The 22,434-nt window shown below is 33.9% G+C and overlaps 1 protein-coding gene across 2 annotated transcripts in view; it reads left to right on the plus strand.

Annotated features, from left to right (window-relative positions):
• Positions 1–22,434, plus strand: part of LOC147073945 (G protein-coupled receptor Mth2-like) — a 421,896-nt gene that overhangs the window by 110,278 nt on the left and 289,184 nt on the right. For both annotated transcript variants that reach the window (XM_085944476.1, XM_085944477.1), the window contains exons 2-3: positions 2,275–2,564; positions 3,920–4,143. In XM_085944476.1, the coding sequence (XP_085800602.1) occupies positions 2,275–2,564; positions 3,920–4,143 (514 nt within the window). The remainder of the gene's footprint in view (positions 1–2,274; positions 2,565–3,919; positions 4,144–22,434) is intronic.

Below are 22,434 nucleotides of genomic sequence, written 5' to 3' on the forward strand. Positions count from 1 at the left end.
TAATTAATGTAATTATAAACAATAAAAATACTAACTCAATTATAAAAAGATAATATATTTCATTAATTATAAGACGCCATCGATTGTATATCATTATTTTTAAATTCCCATCTTAGTGCTTCACACTTATGCTTGCCCTAGTGCTGGAGCATAGGGCAAGCATAAGGTTGCGCCACTTCCCTCGTCACGTCTCGCGCCTCCTGCCATGTGAGACCTGCAGCGCGTAAATTGCTTTTCTAGCATCGCTACAGGTTGAGGGTTTATGTCATTGAGGTTGTGCCTAAATAGTAGAGAGTGTCGCACTCTTTAGCGGCATTCAGAACACATGTCACAACCATGTAAAGCGGTGATTCGGCAGAGGTATCAATTCTCAACGCTCAAAAGTCGAAACCTTTGAAGTTCGATAATATATCATTACCCATAGACATATAGAAGCACAGATAGCACGCACGCGTTGAACAAACGACATTTTGTCCTCACAGAATACAGTATTGACCTCCGTGCGACTCCAAGTTGGCTGACTGCAGCCCACCATACCCATGTTCCTCATCAGCTTAGATTATGGATTAAGGAAATGATTTCAGATTACAGAATAATATAGATTAATCACTGTTTATGAAGTACTTATAAGTGGAAAGTAATCCCATGTTCCTTTTTTTGGTTCCTAGATGTGTTTTGACATCGTTTTATAGAACAAGACGGCATATTTTCCGATTTTCGTGTAGATGTTGTCGGCACAATGTCAGTTTATCGACTGACTGCCGTTTACTTGGCGTGTTGGCTATGCACTTGCTAAAACACGACTCACTAAAATCGTCTATTGCGGAGGGTTTGCTCATCTGTTATCATAAGAGACTAATTATGTTAAACGTATGAAACAAAAAATATACAATTAAAGTTTTAAGACTTTTCAAATTTCACCATATAATAATTGCGTTTACCATATAATAATATCATCTTCTGTGCCATCGCGTGCATTAGTGATGTACCATTTCTTATTAACAAGTAGGTACCTACCACACTATAGTGTCGGGGGTTTTCTTCGATGTGTCTGATGTCCAATTTTGTATAATCACACACATTAGCATACCGAGGAGTCGTCAACCTTAACTATCAATAAATTACATGCGACGATTCAGATACCAATTCGATCGTCTTGACGCTTGTTGAAAATCATAAGTTGTTACCTAAAGTAAAATGTATATATTGGTCAGATTAATGGCTCCACTTGTTGTTTCGTATTATCATTATAAAAAAAAAACAAACGTCAAACTGTAAAACTGACAGTACCTATTATAAGGGCGCGTTGCGCGTGTCCTTATGTGGAACCTCACGCCTTCAAGCCAATCTGTCACTCAAATCGTCGAGTTAAAACTAATTATTATGAACTCGTTGTGTAGTTGACAATATGGTAAAACATGGCAACATCATCACTTTTGACGATCGCAAGTGCTTTTAATTGTAAAACTCATATTATCCGTAAGATTTAAAGTACCTATGAATTCTATAATATAAATTTAGTGATTATAAATTTGTTAATACGAACCTTAAATAAATCATGAATTCACTATCCATATTATAATACAATGATTTTATTTATTATTTAAATCATCATCGCGTTCATTATTCATTCTTAAACCTCGTGTGAACGTACTATTTCTACGTACATACTGAGCATCAGTTGTTTGTTCTATCAAGGTGCAAAACCAATCTGCCATTGGTGATGCCAATTGGGAGGGCAATAACTCTGATCAACCGAATCGCTTCTGATGTTGATAAATTCCACCTGTGTGAGAATGAGTATTGGTGGGTGTTATTTTATAAATTCTTAAATTACTACTTAGCTCATTCGGTGTACTTTCGTCTATATACTTTATAATTTTTGTATTATTTACTCTTTATCTATTTTATTAATACTGTATATATCTATTTGTTTTATTACATTTTTTTTGTTTTAAATGCCATGCTGTGAACTTCGTTAATTTATAATTTGTAAAGTTCACTCTATTATGTAAAATAAATAAATTTGAATTTGAATTAAATGCATGCAAATCATTCATTCCAATGGTATTTTTGGTTAGTGGATAAATAATGTTAATTTGTCCAAATATGTATTTATTTGACATCTGTCACTTCTGTTTCAATTTCAGCACTAAAGGAAGCTCCTCATTTTTTAAGTTGTGAAAATCGGTTACATAAAGCAACAGTCCAGTAATTAAAGCATTGGGCTCTAAGTAAAAAATAGATATTAATAATATTTTTTTCTTTTTGCAGTTGAGCGGAAAACAAAGAATACCAGTGGCGTACAAGTGCTGTCCCGTAGGCCAAAACTTGACGCGGCCCAAGAAGGACTACCCGAAGTCGCCAATGTACAGTGCGTCGCTGACTGGGTCAGGGGGCAGTACCAGTATCAACTCGTACGATGGTGATCCTGGTTTTCAAAGATGTGAGGATACTGATCTGCCGTTCCAACCTTTTTTCATGGAGTCTAACGAAACTACGTCGTGGGATGTGGATAGCAATATCTTTGAGACGATTGTGAAGAATCCATGTATATACGATAAGTAAGTTGATATTGATAATTTATTCTCAATTAGATAGGATATTTATCGACTGCCTAATCTGCAAACCGGCTAACTCCATTTGGGCAAATTGCTCAGGAAGGAGAAAAATCATAATAATTTAACTATCGAGCGGAATTTAACAATTCCAAATTACACTTGATTTTTTTTTGATAATTAATTTTCACTATGAATTAATACACTATTTAGCTTCATTTTTATATAAAGAGCGGAGTTCTATTTACGATATTTGAAATTTGGCATCTGCATTTTGCTTTTTTGTGTGAAGAACGATAACGCATTTATAATTAACTATTTCTTTTATTCAACGAATAATTCACAAGATTTAAGAATGTACCATTCTAATTATTGAAAATACATAATTTTGAAAAACAGTTTCTGAGAAAACATATTATAACCAATAGAAAAAATCGTTTTGAAAAAAGTAAGCCACCCCGGCAGGGAATCGAACCCTGCATCTGGGTTTACGCCCCGCCCCGTCCGTCGCATTTACCGCTATGCTACGCAGTGACATACTAATTGCGACAAATTTTAACTATTGGCCTTGTTTTTAATACCTACTCATCAGCGTTATTTTAAATCAAGCTACTTTGTGCAATCGGTTTTATTTTTATTAATCAAAGTAGATACCTATTACTTCAATTACTAACCGACGTCGTGGACTTCTCCAATATTTTTTATGATGTAACTTACTTGAACTTGCTAATAATTTATAATTAACTATTTATTTTATTCAACGAATAATTCACAAGATTTAAGAATGTACCATTCTGATTATTGAAAATACATAATTTTGAAAAACACTTTCTGAGAAAATATATTATAACCAATAGAAAATGAAGAAAATGTTTTCCAAAGTTATGTATGTTCGATAACGCATTTATTTATAGGTTTAGAAGCTTAAAATTTTGTCTGAGCATAGAAAACATGCTTTATGACAAAGTGCCATCAAAATCTCATTTTTGGTCAACAGTACAGTTGGCTGGTTTGCAGATTAAGCAGTCGATATATAGCTTAATTGGTAGATCACATGGGCGCGAATCCCAGAAGCACAGGTTCTAATCCTGCTGGATGCCGTATTTTTTTGAAAAAGAATTTTTCTAGTTTATATATATTTCTCTGAGGTATTTGTAAATATTCGTTTGTCCATACACACATTGTGTACATTGATTTAAACTGACCTATTTTAGTAAATATATTATTATTTTAATTGTTTGTTTCATAGTGATTTTATTTCTAGATTACATAATTATTATCTATTACACTTCTCTTTAAAAATATTTTTGAACTCGGTCCACTTAAATGATATCTTTAACTAAATATTTTTTTTCTTATAGGTACAACTTGGATCCCCAGAAGAATAGTGAAGACGAGTTTTACCTATTAGCAAACGGATCCATATTTGCACCTATGCATCGACCGATCTTATTAAATCCTGGGGACTATTGCTTGGAGACGTTTTGGACTCCAACTGGACCCGTAACATTGCCACTGGTGTGCTTCCAGACACCACCTCCAAAACAAGAATACTCCAGCTCCTGGATGAACGATATTGCAATAGGTAAACAGCATTGTATATATTAAATATTTTTTTTTATAACAATCATATATTCTTTCTTCTTAGGTCCACCAGACTTACTCACATACCATTGGTAATATAGATGAGTCAGTAATAAGTGTATTCGTGAGGTTACTACCAAAAGTTTGTAAGTCTCTAAAACATGTTTCAGGGTTATTGCCATTTTAAAGTTTGACATCTTTTAGACCAAACCTAATTAAATTAAGGGTTTTTAATAGTATTGGAGTATATTCTATTATCTTAAATAATAGTCTACATTTTTTATAATAACTATACATAAAAAGTTATTTATTGAGAAACAGTTATACGTACCAACATTTGCAGACAGGATTTAATACATAGCTAGATAGTATCCGTTTATACGAGTACCATGTACACTAAACTTACAAACTTAGTGAAAATATATTTTCATGAAGAGAAATCATACGTTTAGTAGGTATGGCATACGATTCTAAACCGCATACGGTTTCAGTCTATGGATGGCCTCTATAAGAGCGTGCCGTGATGCCGTTGGGGCTATTAATTCTTAAATCGTGTAAAGATGACTAAAAAACGTTACCCATTTACTTGAAAAAGAAAACATGTCAATGAATATATCATTATTGTTACTAATAGAACAATAAACAGAACATTAAATGGACGCATGTTGAATTTTTATGACAAACTATATTTCGTTCGGCTCGCGTCATTTGCACAATCCGCGCATCGCCTAGTCTCGAACTTTTTAGATCATGCCTCAACTGAGGTATATATAGCCTTGGTTGTAATCATGCGGTATGCGGCGGTAGATTTAGTTACATATTATTGTGTTTTGTGAATACCAATAAAATCATATCGACATATTCGACGTGTTCAGTTGGACGAGTTTAGATGTGAGAACCGGCTTAAGTAACCTAAGGACAAAGCGTTACAGTAGATAATAATTACATCAGTTTTCATCTAGTGGCGTCGGACCAATTGAGCAGTACCCATCATATCTTAATTGTCTCATTAATTTTCCATAATATCGTTTTGATCTCCTATATCTATATGGTGCGACATTAATTCTTTTTCTGGTCTGATTTCTGCCCATTAACAATCATTACAGACATGCGTGGTGTCTTTATCGTCCATCGGTATTTTTGGAAATTAAAAAAAAAACTAGTCACCGGCCACAGAAGAGTAATGAACACCCCCACCCCGCCTGTCTCCTAGAGTTCGCTAGCAGAAGTAAAATAGTGTGACGTTAATTTGGAGTCGGCACGCGAACGATATTCTCGCTAAAAGCTATTTCGACAGTGCCGCATTTGCGAGGGTGACCATACAGCTGACAGAAATTGGCCGCGCCTTTTTATTCTACCGCTTAAAAGTGATAAAACTATTAACCTATCATTCGGCGTCACAGTTTGCTGGCAAAAGTGTATTTATATAATTATCTAGACACATTTTTTTAATTATGAAATGATTGCTTGACCAATAGGTCGTCAAATAACACGTCATGTAAAATAAATGTAACTTCTGATAGTACGTTGTTATGCCAGTCGCAGACATTTGATTACGTTTTTGTGGAACTTTTATTACGCACGTAGAGTGAACGCGCTTCGCTATGTATCTACATCAAAAATCGTCACGAAAATGACTCATTTACATTTTAAAGTGTTTTAATTAATCAATATGTATTTAAAAACATTACAAAAAAAGATATCTATATTTAAAGTCAAAGACAAAATATTACTTAGTGTTTTTCACTTTTGACAAAATGTAATATTTTTTCTGTCAAATACAAACCTAGCTCATTCTCTTACCAAATCAGCGGGAAAAGGTGGAGGTAGGCTGTTAAGACCCAATATAAATAGTGCACATTAAACTTTGTCAGTCATATTGTACTTATGTGTTTTCATTGAACTCTGCAAATGTTGCTGGTTAGTTTTTAAAAAATCAATCAAACATTGCCTAAAGAAAACCACAATATTTTAGGCATGCTATGGACGATCCGACCAAAAAAGAGCACACTTTTTCAGTCATACTTATTATTTTTCATGGAATTAAGAATACATTTTATTATATATGGTGTTAGTTAGTTTTTTAATACTCATTAAGCCCTGCCTAAACCAAACCACAATAGATACAATTTATTCTTATATCTATTAAATATCTAAAATTATCTATGGTATAATGGCAACGTTTTAGAATTTTTTCAAATAGATGAATATTTTTTGTCTATTATCTATTATGGTTTAGTTTACGCAACATTATTTGAAAATCGTGGTTTTATTTAAACGAAAACTAATATTATGTAGGAATGACTGATAAAGTTTAGTGTGCACTATTTATGTCGGATATGCAATCCTTGTCCACCCGAAGAATGATTGCTCTTTTAGAGCATTTCTTTTTACTTCTTCGTTGGTTCATTATTTAAAATCCGTATATACTGCTAAATATTAATTTTCATGTTCCCACCAATATCACTTGTAACTCTACGGTTTTCATGATACCCCGTCGCAGTGCGGATGTGATGTTTCATGATGCTGTGTATCGTGCGATTAACTTATTTGATGACACAATAAAGGTTTATTTATTTTTTATTAACTATATCATGTTTGTGGACGTGTTAAGAGCATACATAAGTGAAACGGCAAATAATTTTCAACAGTTGGTGGAACGAAATTTCGCAGTCGTCGCCGAGGTACAGTCAAGGTGTGAGCACGTCAATGTGTTTTGTGATGGCGTCGGAGAAATATATTCTTAAATCGTGTAAAGATGACTAAAAAACGTTCCGCACGTACTTGAAAAAGAAAACATGTCAATGAATATACTATTATTATTACGAATATAATAATAAACATAACATTAAAAGGATGTATGTTGATTTTTTATGACAAATTATATTTCGTTCGGCTTGTGTCATTTGCACAATCTGCGCAACGCCTAGTCACGATCTTTTTAGACCATGCCTCAACTGAAGAAGCCTTAAATAGGTTAAATTTATAATATTGCATTTATCATTTTACTTTAATATCTACATAAGCACATACTTTCTTGTTATATTGGTTGTTATTTTTAATTAAGTATTTTTTATAATTTGTATTTATTATGTATTATGGCGCATTGTCCAATCGTTGTAATGCCATAATACTCTTTTTTTAATAAATAAATAAATGTTAACAGCTTACCTTCACCTTTCGCCACTGCCTTATATATTATATACCATTATTTTGTGAACGGTTTTAGACTATAATAGCGCTCATTGGAAATAGAAGAAATAAATAATAATAATAAATTTTGGTCATCGTACATTTTGCAAGTTTGGTAATCAACGCGAAACATTTTATTTCGAAAGTCTTATCACAATTAGAATCGTCCCATTCATTTGTCCAATCGCAGTTCAAATCTGCAATATATCTACATACAAATAGACTAAAGGCTCAACCTACTGGTTTATATCTACATACATATAAATAAACAATAGTCTGAATTCTACATTGTCGGTCTATCGGAATCTATTACCTAAGCAAATAAAAATAGACACCGTGAAGCTAAATAAAAAAAACCGTTCCGAATTGAATCAATAAAGAGGTCCCCATTAGGTGGGTTTAAATAGCGAAACAATATGTAAACGTTGCGTTTTAAATTATCAATATATTGTAATATATTAATATATTATTGCTAGTATTAATTTTCTGTTCCCTGATTGCTAGCTACGCGAAGATCACGAGCGCACGTTGATTATATACATATGTACAGTGCAACTTTCATATCGAGTCTTCTACGTCACCACGGTCGTTTTTTGTACTAAAAACCCTCCCCGACATTTACTTTCACCGCTTCTATATCCCTCGCGTCCGTAATTAAGTGTGTGTTTGATATCGCGTGGAGTTGTTTTAACATTAAAATGCCTAAACCTTAAATTTCCTGCCTATTTCGAATGTATTAGTTCTGTCAGGAGGAAAAACTGAAAAAAAAGCTTTAAATTCCTCTCAATAGTGCCATAGATAAAGTATCTGACATGACAAGTAAATTCGCAAAGAGCACGTGACGCAATAGTATCAGTGTGCAAAAACCACGGTGTGTATTAGTGTCAGCTTGGGGTTCAAATTAACCGGGGTAACATACTACCTGTTAGCGGTTTTTTTAGGATTAAATAACCGACTAACCGATTTAACCAGTCGAATTTTAAAATAACTTATTTTTCATGTTTAAATGTTAGTTTTTTCTTTTATAATGGTTTAATTAAAAAAAACATGATAAAATAAAAATACATGAGTGATATCCGTGTTATTTTGGATCAAGAAAAATAACGCAAACGCGTTACCCTGTTAACTAGTGAGAGTTGCCCGACTTCAACATCTTCAATATTTGTAATAGTTATAATAATATGATCCACTGCTAGATGAATTCCTACCTGAGGATCTTCCACTCTTCTCGGTTGTAAGTTTTTCGTTGCCACGTTTAGGGGGTTCATGTCGTTGTTTAATGCATTTGTCCAGCGGTTGTGCACTAGCCGAGTGACATGTTCAACATTTCATCAGCTTGGTGACCTCTATCACATCACGAGGTCAAGACTGTCTTCTTACATATTTGTTTAATTTGTGGTCTTTCCGCGTTAGACTCAACGCTTTCCATGACACGTTGCGCAACTCGCAGTTTTTGGATTTATCTTATATTAAAGGCTTAGATTATAGAAAAATATAGATAGAGCTATTGCAAGTGTTTGTCCCTCAAAACATGACGAAATTTTTCACGCACTTGCCTCGCCCTCTTCACGCTTCCTCCGTGACCCTTTCCGGGGTTATTCGAGAATATGTGTTACTGTGTGCGTGTCGTAGTGTTGCCAGATATCGAATATTTATTCCAATATTATAATTTTACAAGCGATGTTTTTATAAATTAGATTATGGCAACTAAAATCGGCTCATGCGGAGGGCTTGATTAAAGCTCCTTATTTTACATTTATGGCACAGATTGTACGTACACTTTTACGGTTTAGGCACAATGTGTGGTCACGTTTGAAATATGCCACTTTGGATCTGCGAGCAATCTCGATATACCTGACATACTTCCGTCAATAAATATTTATCAGTCGAATCTCGAGATTTGACCTATTAACCATTGATTAAAATGCCAGGATAATTTAATACCATACAATATTTATTGGTTATCTACTTAATTTAGCTAATCTCTACGATCGTATTAGTAGAAGTGCTAAAATTCGAACAAACCATTCAATTTTCGAATCAATGCGCGCGCAGCCGACAGCCGTGTTAACTTCCGCTTTGAACGCAATCACCGAGAAGGTGGCAACAGAAGCTTGCGAGTTATTTTGACAGGTCGAAGCGGTATTTTAAATCTCCGCTAACGTGACTGTAATATGTATAATTTTCGCTTGTTACCAACACTTGTATACTTAGATGAGCTTTATTTCCCAAAGCGGCAAGCAAAGCATCCTTCAGTCACGAACGTGCTCCGTTTTCTTTATTTCTTTTGTGATTTAATTACATTTTCGTTGTTTTTTTTCGTACTACGCGATTGCTGGATAAAGATCGTGGTACTAGGGAATGCAATACCGAATGAATATATCAATACCGGTATTTCAGTGTTTTTGATTGAATACCGGTATTTGTCAAAACATATTATTGAAAAAAAGTAGAACCTATCAATAAATCCGTGGTAATATGGCAAAACATGATACGTACTTATGTCCGTTTTTTGGCAAATTGAGTTATGTATACATTCAGACCAGTTCTACAAGATATCAAAATATTGTATTAATAGGTATTATAAGTTGGAAGAAATAAGTTGAATCAATATGTGATTTTTTCATTGTTTGAATATTTTTTGAAGTTTAAAATTGCTCTCCTGAACAATAATTTAGGAAAACGGACATATTATCATATTTTACCTTACCATAGAAATATAACTATTAAAACACTATTTTATAACAACCTAAAGTACCTACCTACATTTAGTATGTTAACTTTTGTAAATATGTTATATATAGATCATAATATTTTACAACTGCTAATTTTTGCGGGTACAGAAAAATCTCTCTGAAATTCAACGTTTGTTGGATACACTATCAACGCGGGATCAATAGTTATTACAGAATTTAAAATATTTGCCACGTATGTTTTCTTTTTCGAAATAAGTTAATTCTTCGTAACAATTCTATAAACAGGGCTCGAAATAGACCGGAGAGCCGTTCCGGTTCATGAAATCGAAAAAATTTCCGCTCCGTCTCATGGAAAAAATATGGTGGCCATCTTAGCTCATATAACGAAAAGTCTAACACACTTATTGTTATAAAATATACATAAAATTAGATAACTATGTTAATATTTTTGGAAAATTATTTAGCTCTCCGGTTCGTAAAATCATTCAGAGCGCTGTCTATAAGTATATTTGAGGGATTTTGTTTTAATAATATTTAATCTTTGTTGATTTCAGTCAATATATTTGCGTTTTGGCAGCATAAAACTTATACATTGATACAATATAGTGAGTAATGACAAAATAACATGTATTTCGTTTTCAAAAAACATAAACGCGTATGTTTTCTTCATACCGAAAACGAAAATACCGGTATATTTGATTTTCGAAACCTGTATTTCGGTATTGATAAATAATTGAATACCGGTTTTGATATACCGGTATTGCAATCCCTACGCAGTACGTAATATCACATTCTTTGCCGCTTTACCGTGAAGGAAAAGTAATAACACAGCTTGTTTATAGCTGCTACTTGTGCATGTTTTAGATTGTGAATTACACGAAAACGTAAAGTAACACTTTATTCTAAGCGAAATATAAAGCAACGTGTATTACATTTACAGGGTATTGAATCTAAACATGCTTAAAAGGACAGTTTGTTAAATAAAAAAAAACAACAGTTTAAGATTGATATAGAAGATTATCCTAGGTATATAAAAGTAGAAGGGTAGTAATAAAGATGTTGAGAGCAGATTAAAGAAACCCTTTATATATGTTACGCCGAATGTGCGAAATTGACTATTACATGAAATGGGCAAAATTTTGGCTAATTCATGTAATAGTCAAGCCCGTTGCCTCATTTATGAATTAGGTATATTATCTGCCGAGTACGTGAATTCACCAGGGTATCGAATTCTTAAACTGTCAACATGACAGTAGTAAAAGTAAATTTAATACGGATGGTTTTATTAGTTGTAATTGGACCTAATATATTATTATTATTATTAGGTTAGGTTAGGTTGGTTTAGGTTAGGTTAGGCTAGGTTTTGTAATTCTGAATTCAACTGAATGTCCATTTTGAGGTTAGCTAAGAAGTGTCAACTAACTATCACAAACACACAATCGACCATTGCACGATTGATACCCAAGCACGAATCAAATCACGAAAATACCTTTTAATAAAATCCCTCCGTTATCATATTGTAGTTCTAGATTTTTTTGCGCATAGTAAATGGATATGAACGTCACTGTAGTTATTGATTGGTATATTTTTATATTATAATCAATGTCATTTGACACATTTGGTTAGTTAGATTGGTTGCAAAAAACACCACCGGAGCGCGACCGTCTATTTTGACCATAGACAATATTAATAATATACGTAAATTTTGACCAATGCATGAGCATTTGACACATTTAGTTTAGTTGCAAAAAACACCACCGTAGCGCTATTATCTAATTTGTCTAATGCATGAACTAGGCAGAAAAATTACTGCTGAATTCACGCACTCGGCAGATATTTTGTCTAATTCATGAATAAGGCAACGGGCTTGCATTTTTCATGATTTAGGCGAAATTTTGCCCATTTCATGTAATAGTCAATTTCGCACATTCGGCGTAACATAATATATACGTATAGGCATGGGCATCTAGGCATAGCCCCCACATCATGAAGCGGGCCCCCCTACCTATCGCTAAGGTTAAAGGCAGTGTGACGATCTAGAGTTGTGTATTCCAAATAGTTTGCGTTTTTTGTATTGAATTGCTCTTGAATTATGAAGTTATTGAATATCGACAAACAATAATCAAAAATTATTACGTCGCGCAAGCACATAATTTTAAATGTTAGTGTGTTTGAAGTGAAATAGCGCGCGACATTTTTTTTACTATACTTAAGTGCAATTTTGTGATGTGTGTTTATCTCACTTGGCTGGTCGATCCTCCACGCCGAGCCCCCAGACTAGAGCCCTGTCAGCCCCCCTTGCATGATTATAGGTAGCTAACTGAGTTTAGTAAAGGTAGAGTATTATTATTGGTATTCTAACAGGCTTGGCAGGTTCGACAGCGCTTTTCGAGAGGTAGTTGTATTTTAACACGGTTTGATCAGGCTGCTATAATTAGTTCAAAATCAGTAATTAACATTATTACATAAAATACTTTATTGGATTCATTTATTTGACAATCGGTATTGAATATACCTACATAACTTAACAGTATGACGTCTGATACAACAGTTTCCTCCTACAATATATAGTTTGGATACTGGATAGAGATGTATCGTAATGTCGAGTCCCTTAATCAACAGATGTTAAACAAAAGCATCACAACTATGAGTAAAAAAGTGTGCATTATTTTCGTCGGATCGTCCATAACATACATAAACTATTACGGTTTGGTTAGGCAGGGTTTAATTGAGTTTAAAAAAATAACCAGCTTCATCTGCAAATTGCATTCTTAATTCGATAAAAACAAATAAGTTTGACTGACAACGTTTAATAATATACACTATTTATGTCAAATTTTAACAGCCTATCGCCACTAGTGCACAGGATTAAAGTTACTTAAGTTACTCTTGAGACGCTGTTAAAACAACTCGAAATATTCTCGTTTGTAATGCCATGTTATACAACTGATACTATGTGCAATTAGTGTGTGTTTAAGTCAAATTGTGTTTTTTACAATTCCTTAATTTTAATAAAGTAGTTAGGTAATTAAATTTAAAAAAAAATAACAAATTGAAATAAATATAAACCCTAATCACAGTATTGTAAATTACTCAGGCAATTGTCCAACATTTAATTAATTAATCGGTGCCAAAATGCCCACCAACTCGTGATAAAATGTATTAATTTGACTAAAAACAATTCAACAAACAATCTAATTGAGTGATATTATTAAATTAAGGGTTTGCGAAGCGGTCATTCATTGTTGTATTTTCCTAACAAAAAAGACAAAACAATTCAAACCGGACGCAATTTTAATATGTTTTCAAATAACACAGTTTGTTTTTGATAAACAATAGCGTATTTTAATTTAATAAACAGCGAAAAGCAATTAAAAGGCTTTCGCAATATTACAGAAGCTTAGCGAAATATCATTCCGTGAATGAAAAAGCTCCCATATACAACGATTAAAAGCTTTACCTTCTTGCCCATACCGATATATAATAATACTGCAGTATGTGACAAAAAGCTAGACCAAAATTATTGTAGATACTTTCATCGAAGCAATATTACGCTATGACCAGTATTTTTAATAATTCAAGAACCAGTTTGCAGTTTTTTGTTACTTAGTTCATTCATGTATTATTACTTTGGCAACACATAGACAAAATTATATTGCCAAGAAACAATATTCTGTATGCGAAAGAAAAAAGTAAATAAGTTTTAAGACTTAAAAAATTAGTTGAATATGCAATATTGAATGCGAATTGAAATATTTAATTCAAGGAAGAGTTGAATCAATGCCTCTAAATTCTCTATATTACAGACCAATAGTGGCAAACAAACTCGACAAACGCGAGACGATTTTGCATGACATGCGTTTGAAGAGAAAAAATACCCATAAATAAATAGAATAGCAGGCAAATAGTTTAATTAAAATATATAATTGAATAAGTCGGTGGTCCTTAGACTTTATGTGTCACATATACTATTGTGGCACTAACCTCATTAGGCGGCGGGGAATGCCCCGCCGTGAACCTATAATTTTGATCGATTTACAATGCTTGTACCACCGTAGCGAGATAATCTGATCGGAGCAATTCTGGTATCATTTTTTTTCCAAAACCATATTTTTAACCAAAATAATTAATACATTAACAAACAAATTCATTTCTACCCATAAAAATGACTGTACCAAATAAGAATCAAAAACTTTTGAAGCTAATAGTAGTAATTTTGGTAGATCGTTTCAAAACTGGTGTACAGAAATATATGGCGTAATTGAAAAAAGTAATTAAGTTATATGTGTGCTATATTTTGTGAGTGGTATATAAAACATAATCATTTTTTAAATAGAATTTTAAAGAAATATCTTTCCCCCATAACTGCTCGGTACGTCAGACAGTTGAAAAATAATATATGGGAAATTTTGGCACGCGTACATAAAAAGGTTCACCAACCCTGATATAGACTATAGAACGTAAAACTCAATATATAATATTGTATTGTTTGTATTTTGGTTGTTATGATGCGTTCCTTTTTCTACTTCCTTCTATGATATTTAGGATGCTCAAAAATTGTAAATTAATAATTTGATATTTAGTTTTATTCATCACACGATCTATAACAATGCATTTTTTTACCTTTAATTGATATTTCTACTTTAGTATAATATTCCAAATATTTATGAATCTCTTTCTTTGGTTGTACCTAGTTATAAATTTAGTTAAAATGTTTTCATATTATTATCATTTTAATTATGTCCCATTTTGTTAATGTAATATGCACCCGGTCAAAGCGATAGGTAGATACAATGGTCCCCCGTGATAGGGCGCCATCATTGTTGTAAAAATGAAAACAAAAGTCATCCGCGGGGAGGCTTAAAACTTTAATGCCCCCCTTTGTGTGAAACGTCCGGGGCCATGAAAACCCGCGAACCTAAAACCGGCGCGATACTTTCCACAGAACGGCCGTTTTATTGCCCGAAACAATGATAAGGCGCCCAACGTGGGGCTCCGCCGCCGCTCTTAAAACAGCGCCCGCAAACTTTATTGCTATTTATCGCATTTAATTATTTTCCATCCAGTGAACAAAATAATATATCATTGTAATTTTTGTCCAAATTCAATCTTGTTGTATTTTATTCGAAATTCTGTGAGATTGCAGTCGTGAAAATGTTACTAAGCAAGTGATATAGCTTTTTTCGTAAGCTTGATGGATTATAGCATTTTTATATACACTTAAAGTTGAAAGCTCTTTCGAATAATGCATTTGTGTTGACACTTAAACATAAAGTTTCATTTTTTGAATAAAAAATGTTTATTTCTCTTTTCTATTTGAAAAAAAAACAATTTGCAATATATCGGTAGTTATAGTTAGCTTGTATATGATTGTATATGAAGATTTGTTATACTAGTTATTCATTAGTTTTTTTGTTTATATATTATATATATATATATACCAGCGACGATGGTTGGAAGTAGGCTGTTAAGATTCGACATGAAGAGTGCACACTAAACTTTGCCAGTCATACTTATTTGTTTTCATTGAACTAAGAATGCAATTTGCAGAAGGTGTTAGTTAGCTTATAAATTCAATTAAACCCTGCCTAATCCAAACCATAGTAGATAATAGTCAAAAAATACTCGTTTGTCTACAAAATATCTAAAAGTATCAAAATATCTAAAACGATATTTTCTAGTAGGTTTTTTCAAATAATGTATGTTTAATAAAGGAATGTTGCATTCTCAAATCTTGTGAATTCGTCGAATAACATAAAATTTGTTTCAATTTAATGTATTTTGCTATAAAGCATGATGAATATAACTGATTTTGTTTTTGCTTACGTTGCTTCTTCCGTTAAGACGGTACTTAGTGAAACGGCAAATAATTTTCAACTATAAATAGGTGCGACGAAATTTTGGACTCGCTGGCAATCAGAGAGCGAACGTCAATTTGTTTCGTGATGGCGACGGGGGTATTAATTCTTAAATCGTGTAAAGATGGCTAAAAAACGTTACCCATTTACTTGAAAAAGAAAAAATGTCAATGAATTTATTAATATTGTCACTAATAGAATAATAAACAGAACATTAAATGGACGCACGTTGGATTTATATGACAAATTATATTTCGTTCGGCACGCGTCATTTGCACAATCCGCGCATCGCCAAGCCACGACCTTTTTAGACCATGCCTCAACTGAGGTATAGCCTTAATTCAAAGCGGTCGAAATGATACGTCACTCAGTTATAAAATAATTTATCATTAAATAAATAATATTCGGTAAGCAGAATATAATAAGGCGTTTTACAACTAGATACCTACAAACTAATATTATTTAAAAAACCTTCATTACAAAGAAAATTATTACGTATAGCGAATCATATCGCGTTTTGACACTTGATTATATATATTATTTTTCTCGCAAACAGTTTGTGAAGCGTTACTTCTTTATATGCTTTGATGACAGCGGGGTCTATTTTATCGCCCAGATGTAACGAACATATTACAGGCGTACCTACATCATAACTTATTATGATTAAAAATTTATTTGCCCACCACAAAACATGACTAGTACGCCTTTGACAGTTATTTCATTATATAACACATTTTTTTCCCTTCATTGCACTTGTGACCTTTCTTTACCGTACTATTTTAGATATTTTATTATGAATTATATGCGAGGAACTTTAACATATTATTATGTTGATATCCAGGTTTAATTAAGTCTTGTTAGGAGACATGCATGTAGAACTTGCGTATCAAGACTGGTGACGTATGCGCACAGCTGATTAACTTGAAATATCTGACATATTTTGACATTTTAACCACCGATAAAGCAAATATAATTATTTAAATTATTTATAGATGAACTGTTAATCTAAAATTTTTTAAATTATGGCAACTATAATGATATAGCATAACATGCGTGTAGGTCTTGCGTATCTAGATTGGTGACGTATGCGCATAAGTGATAAATTTCAAATAGGTATCTGACATATTTTAATCACTTATAAAGTAAATAAATAAATATTTATTTAATTTATTTATAGATGAACTACTGTTAATTAATAATATTTCAATTTATAATAACTATAATGCTGTGAGGTGCATGCTGGGCATATCGCGATAGGACAAAACTAGGAATGAGTGAATAAGGAAGCAAACAAGGGTATACGATGTAATAGAGTTTATTAATAGCCTCAAATGGAGATGGGCTGGACACATAGCTCGAAGAAGAGACAATCGTTGGACAAATCTAGTCATCCAGTGGTATCCAAGAAGTACAAAACGTCCGCAAGGTAGACCTAGAGGCCGCTGGATCGATGAAATGATAAAGTTCTGCGGAAGTATAGGTAAATCATTCTACAGTGGCACCATAGGCGATTTGCGCGTGTATTGAATTGCTTACGACAATGCCTGTTTCAATGCTGGCAAACAATACCACTACAACTGCAAGGCGCATTTGCCATACCCATGGTGCCACTGTAAAACAATTTACCTATACGTGGCAACGCAATGCACAGGACCGAGAGAAGTGGAAGCAGCTTGAACAGATCTTCATACAGCAGTGGATAGATGCAGGCTGATGATGATGATGATGATAATGATGAAATTATTTATAGATGAACTGTTAAACGATATTTTTTCAATTTACAATAACTATGCTGTGACGTATAAATGAGTGTAGGTGACTTAATATGCGTCCGACTGATAAACTTGAAATATCCGACATGTTTTGACATTTCAACCACTGATAAAGCATATATAATAATTTAAATTATTTATAGATGAACCCTATTAATCTATATTTTTTTAAATTTATATTGTGCCGTTTGCATACTTTTACTACCTATATGATGATAATTAAAAAAAGGTTAATACTTATCCCTCCCAGACAAGCATCATTTTTTGTTTCTGATATTTGCGAGGATCGATACTCTCTTTCGATATGACGTCCCTAATCATGAGTTTACATGGCCAATAGAACAGGTGTGGACAAACAGGGAAAACAGAATCAATGGGAGCCGAAATATCTAACGGATATGGAGAACAGGCGACTGATCTCGAGTGTGGAAGAATATGGGATAAACTTAAACACGTGTTAAGAATACGCTTGTCTTTCATTCTGATAACTGCTCTCGATTAATGCACTGACGCTCATTGAATATTGGTGTATTTGAAGGTTGCAACACACACTATTACACGTATATAATATGTGTTTCATTTAAGTAGGACACTCACACATACAAAACCGTGCTTCAAAATATAGTGTATTGGGGTATAGCCTATCTGAATTATATTTATTAATCTGTTCTGTGGGTGATCTTTTATAATCGATGCATAAATAACAGGGATGTGTGATTATGATTAAAATCGATTCTTTAGTAAATCGATATTCTGTATAATAACGAGTTACTTACTTACTTACTATTGCTTCACTGTCACGCCCCTGTGTTGGGACATAAGGCACGCACAAGATCGCGCCACTTCTCTCGGTCCACCGCCATGTCTCCCGCTATTTAAGACTTGCAACGCGTAGATTGCTTTTGTAGTAAGTACCGCAGAATGAGGAATAACAACGGAATCTTTCAGACCAGAGGAGGGAAAATTACGGCCCGCGGGCCGCATGTGGCCCGCCGGGTATATTTTTACGGCCCGGCATCATTAATTGTACTTCTGATTACGAATAACTTTTTTATAATTTTTAAAAAAACATATTGACAATAGATTAAAATTTGTTTAGCAATAGTACGCGATCCATTTTCATTAGATATTGATAGTGTACCGACAGAGCTACAACTTGAGATTATTGATCTGCAGTGTGACACTGATTTAAGAGAATTGCATCGTCGTGAAGAAATCTCCAAATTTTACAATGGCCTTAATTCAGACAAATTCGACCAACTTAAAGATTATGCAAGAAAAATGTTCGTTATTTTTGGATCAACCTATTTATGTGAACAAACATTTTCGATCATGAACCTCAATAAAAATTCTTTACGATCAAATATCTCCGATGCCCATTTACAATCAGTTTTGAGAATATCAACTACAAAATTAAGTTTTACAGTTTTATTCTTCTCATTAATTTTTTTGTAGTGTTTATTTTTCGTGATAATAAATAGTGTATATCTAAAAATGGTATTTTACTTGCGGCCCGCCGCTCATTTTGAATTCTTGAATTTGGCCCTCCAATCAAAAAGTTTGCCCCTCCCTGTTTCAGACTGTACTACAATTAATTATTGTGCGGAGTGTCGTATTTCTGATGGTATCCGGAACACATGTCCCAACCACGTGAAACATTTCTTCGTGATTACTTCAATAACCGAGAGCTGCCGTGTCCGTTCACGAACTCGACTGTTTTTCACGAGGTCGTACCCCTAAGATTCGGCGGAGACATTGACACTCAAAGCTCAAAAGTTGAGTTACGGAATACAGCCTTGACCTCCATGCGACTCCAAATAATTGACTGCATATAACCCGCCATTCCCATGCATATTAAACAAGTCCACTGGAAAGACTTCCATCGTCGGCAACTGTGGCACCCAAGTATTTCTGTGTTCACCAGGTCGACGGTTGGAGGAGAGTTGGCGTCAATGCATACAGCACGACACATGGATTTGGTCTTCGCCACATTCAGATGAATACATATTATGGTTCGAGTTCGCCGCGAGCCAGTTCACGGTTAACTTTAACCGTTAGATCGTAAAGTCAAATATGATGATTGTGTCATCTGCATACTGTGATGTTAATTAATTGTCTATAATAACGATTTAATCAATTATATTTAAAAACTTTGAGAGAGAAAGTAGAGAATCAAAACAATTGTTTTTTAATGTAACTTGAAAAGCGTAAATATTAATTCCAGGGCTTCCCCTGGGCACTTATAAATGATTTATTATTTTTTTTACAGTGTAATCGTGACCACGGATATGAGTTAATTAACGTTATCTGTATAAAGCTTCATCATTCTGACGCTCTAGTCATTGGAGTCGTCATAAATATTTTTAATACTATGAATAACTTCGGAAATTTAGTGACTGCTTCATTGTAAGATGTAAATCAATGTTTAAAATGAATTTTTCTAGCACGGTTTTAAAAATGGATTTTATGTGCTTCTATTTTCTACAATAGTGTGATAGTGATTCATTTTCATTTTTAGTAGTATTTGTATAATAAAGCTCCCGTGTTTTGTAACGTGAGGGATTCCCTAGATCAGTGGTCCCCAACCCCCGGTCTGTGGATCAAATGGTACCGGGCCACCAAAGGAACATTGTATTATTTCCATTTTATTTACTGTGGTGTATTTCTCTCGGGTTTGTGCGACTTTCCATGGACGACAGGTTAACCGGGAGCTGAGAGATGTTACTACCTTAAAACTACGTCCGAGACAACAACTATGTCGGTGTTCTGGATTAAAGTCATCAGGCGGAATACCCTGAGATTGCCACCACAGCACTTAAATCCCTATTGCCATTTCCGACATCCTATCTGTGTGAAGCGGGGTTTTCTGCAATGACAGCAACCAAAACAAAACAACTGAATAAACTGGACATAAGCAACACACTTCGGGTGTCATTGTCTCCTATTATCCTCAGGTGGAACCGTCTGGTTGCAAAGAAACAAGCTCAGGGTTTTCATTGGTTTAGCGTTCTAGTGAGTTAAAATATTAAATCACTTTATATTAATTTGTTGGTGTACCTAACTGTATTTTATTTTGAATGCATGTTTAAATACAATTAAATTAAAATTATTAAATCAAAACAATCTAAAATATAAACAATCAACGCCCCCTCCCCTTCAGCGGGCCGCGGTAAAATTATCAAACGTTGACCAGTCCGCGGCGATAAAAAGGTTTGGGACCACTGACCTAGATTACAGGGGCCGATAAAAACAAACATTTTCTTTCTTAACTTTCTTCTTTAAGCACTACGGTGCATGGTTGCAGCATCAGTCCCGTGCGGCTCCGTCTCGGGACGGAATGAGCACTTAAAATCACTTCTTTCAGACACGTTTAAAGCGTCATAGAAAGCGGCCGTGCATATCCACGGTTGTGCATATATGACGGGTGGTGGTGGGCACTTTAACGTATGGCTTCAATCGGTTCAATTACCCTAAGATCAGCTCTGCTTTCAGTCTCTTTAAGACATTAATAATTACGTATACCAACAGAATGAAACCAGTTTTACATCTTTACATTCAAACGTATCATAACTAATAACCGTCGGAGGTACTTTGGCACCACAGAACAATTAATTAATAAATATAATTCCAATAGACTATACCCCCAATACAATTCATTTTGAAGAAGGGTTTTGAATGTGTGTTTCCAACGAAAATTATATGATCTATAATTCTATACATATTTACAAAGGTCATCATAATAAATGCAGGTGGGTACCTTAGATTGCTATAAAATAGTGTTTAAAATAGATTTTAATAGTTACATTTATTGATAGGTACTTCTTTTTTCTCTATGTTTTGACGAATACCGGTATTCAATAAGAAATACCGAAATACCGGTATTATTCATTCGGTATTGCAATCCCTACTCCACACCAGTTAGGTATTTCAGTTCCCATTATTTCTGAGTTCCCTGTGTGCCCATACCTGTTCTATTGGCCATGTAGACCCATGGTTAGTGACGTCATATCGAAAGAGAGTATCGATTCTCTCAAATATCAGTATCAAAAAATTATGCTTGTCCGCGAGTGATAAGTATTAACCTTTTTTTAATTGTCATATAATCAAACGGCACAATGGAAATTGAAGAAAATATAGGTTAATAGGTTTAATCTATAAATAGTTTAAATAATTATATTTGCTTCAAATTTGTTCAAATGTCAAAATAATAATATGTCAGATATTTCAAATTTATCAGTCGGACGTATGTCACGTCACCAGTCTGGATACGCAAGTTCTACAAGTATGTCTATGTTACAGCGCCATAAATAGTTATTATAACTTTAGAAATATCGATTAACAGGTCATCTATAAATAATTTAAATAATTATATTTCCTTTATCGGTGGTTAAAGTGTCAAAATATGTTAGATATTTCAAGTTTATCAGTTGGACGCATACGTCACCAGTCTAGATATGCAAGTTCTACACCCATGTCTACGTCACAGCATTATCATCATCATCAGCCTGAATATATCCACTGCTGGATGAAGGCCTCTTCAAGCTGTTTCCACTTCTCTCGGTACTGTGCATTGCGTTGCCACGTACTTCCGCAGAACTCTATCATTTCATCGATCAAGCGGCCTCTAGGTCTACCTTGCGGACGTTTTGTACTTCTTGGATACCACTGGATGACTAGATTTGTCCAACGATTGTCTCTTCATCGAGCTATGTGTCGAGCCCATCTCCATTTAAGGCTTTTAATAAACTCTATTACATCGTATACTCTTGTTTGC

The sequence above is a fragment of the Rhyacophila brunnea genome, unplaced genomic scaffold (genome assembly GCF_057557595.1).
Source record: "Rhyacophila brunnea isolate RB1 unplaced genomic scaffold, BYU_Rbru_1.0 scaffold_17, whole genome shotgun sequence".
NCBI lineage: Eukaryota > Metazoa > Arthropoda > Insecta > Trichoptera > Rhyacophilidae > Rhyacophila > Rhyacophila brunnea.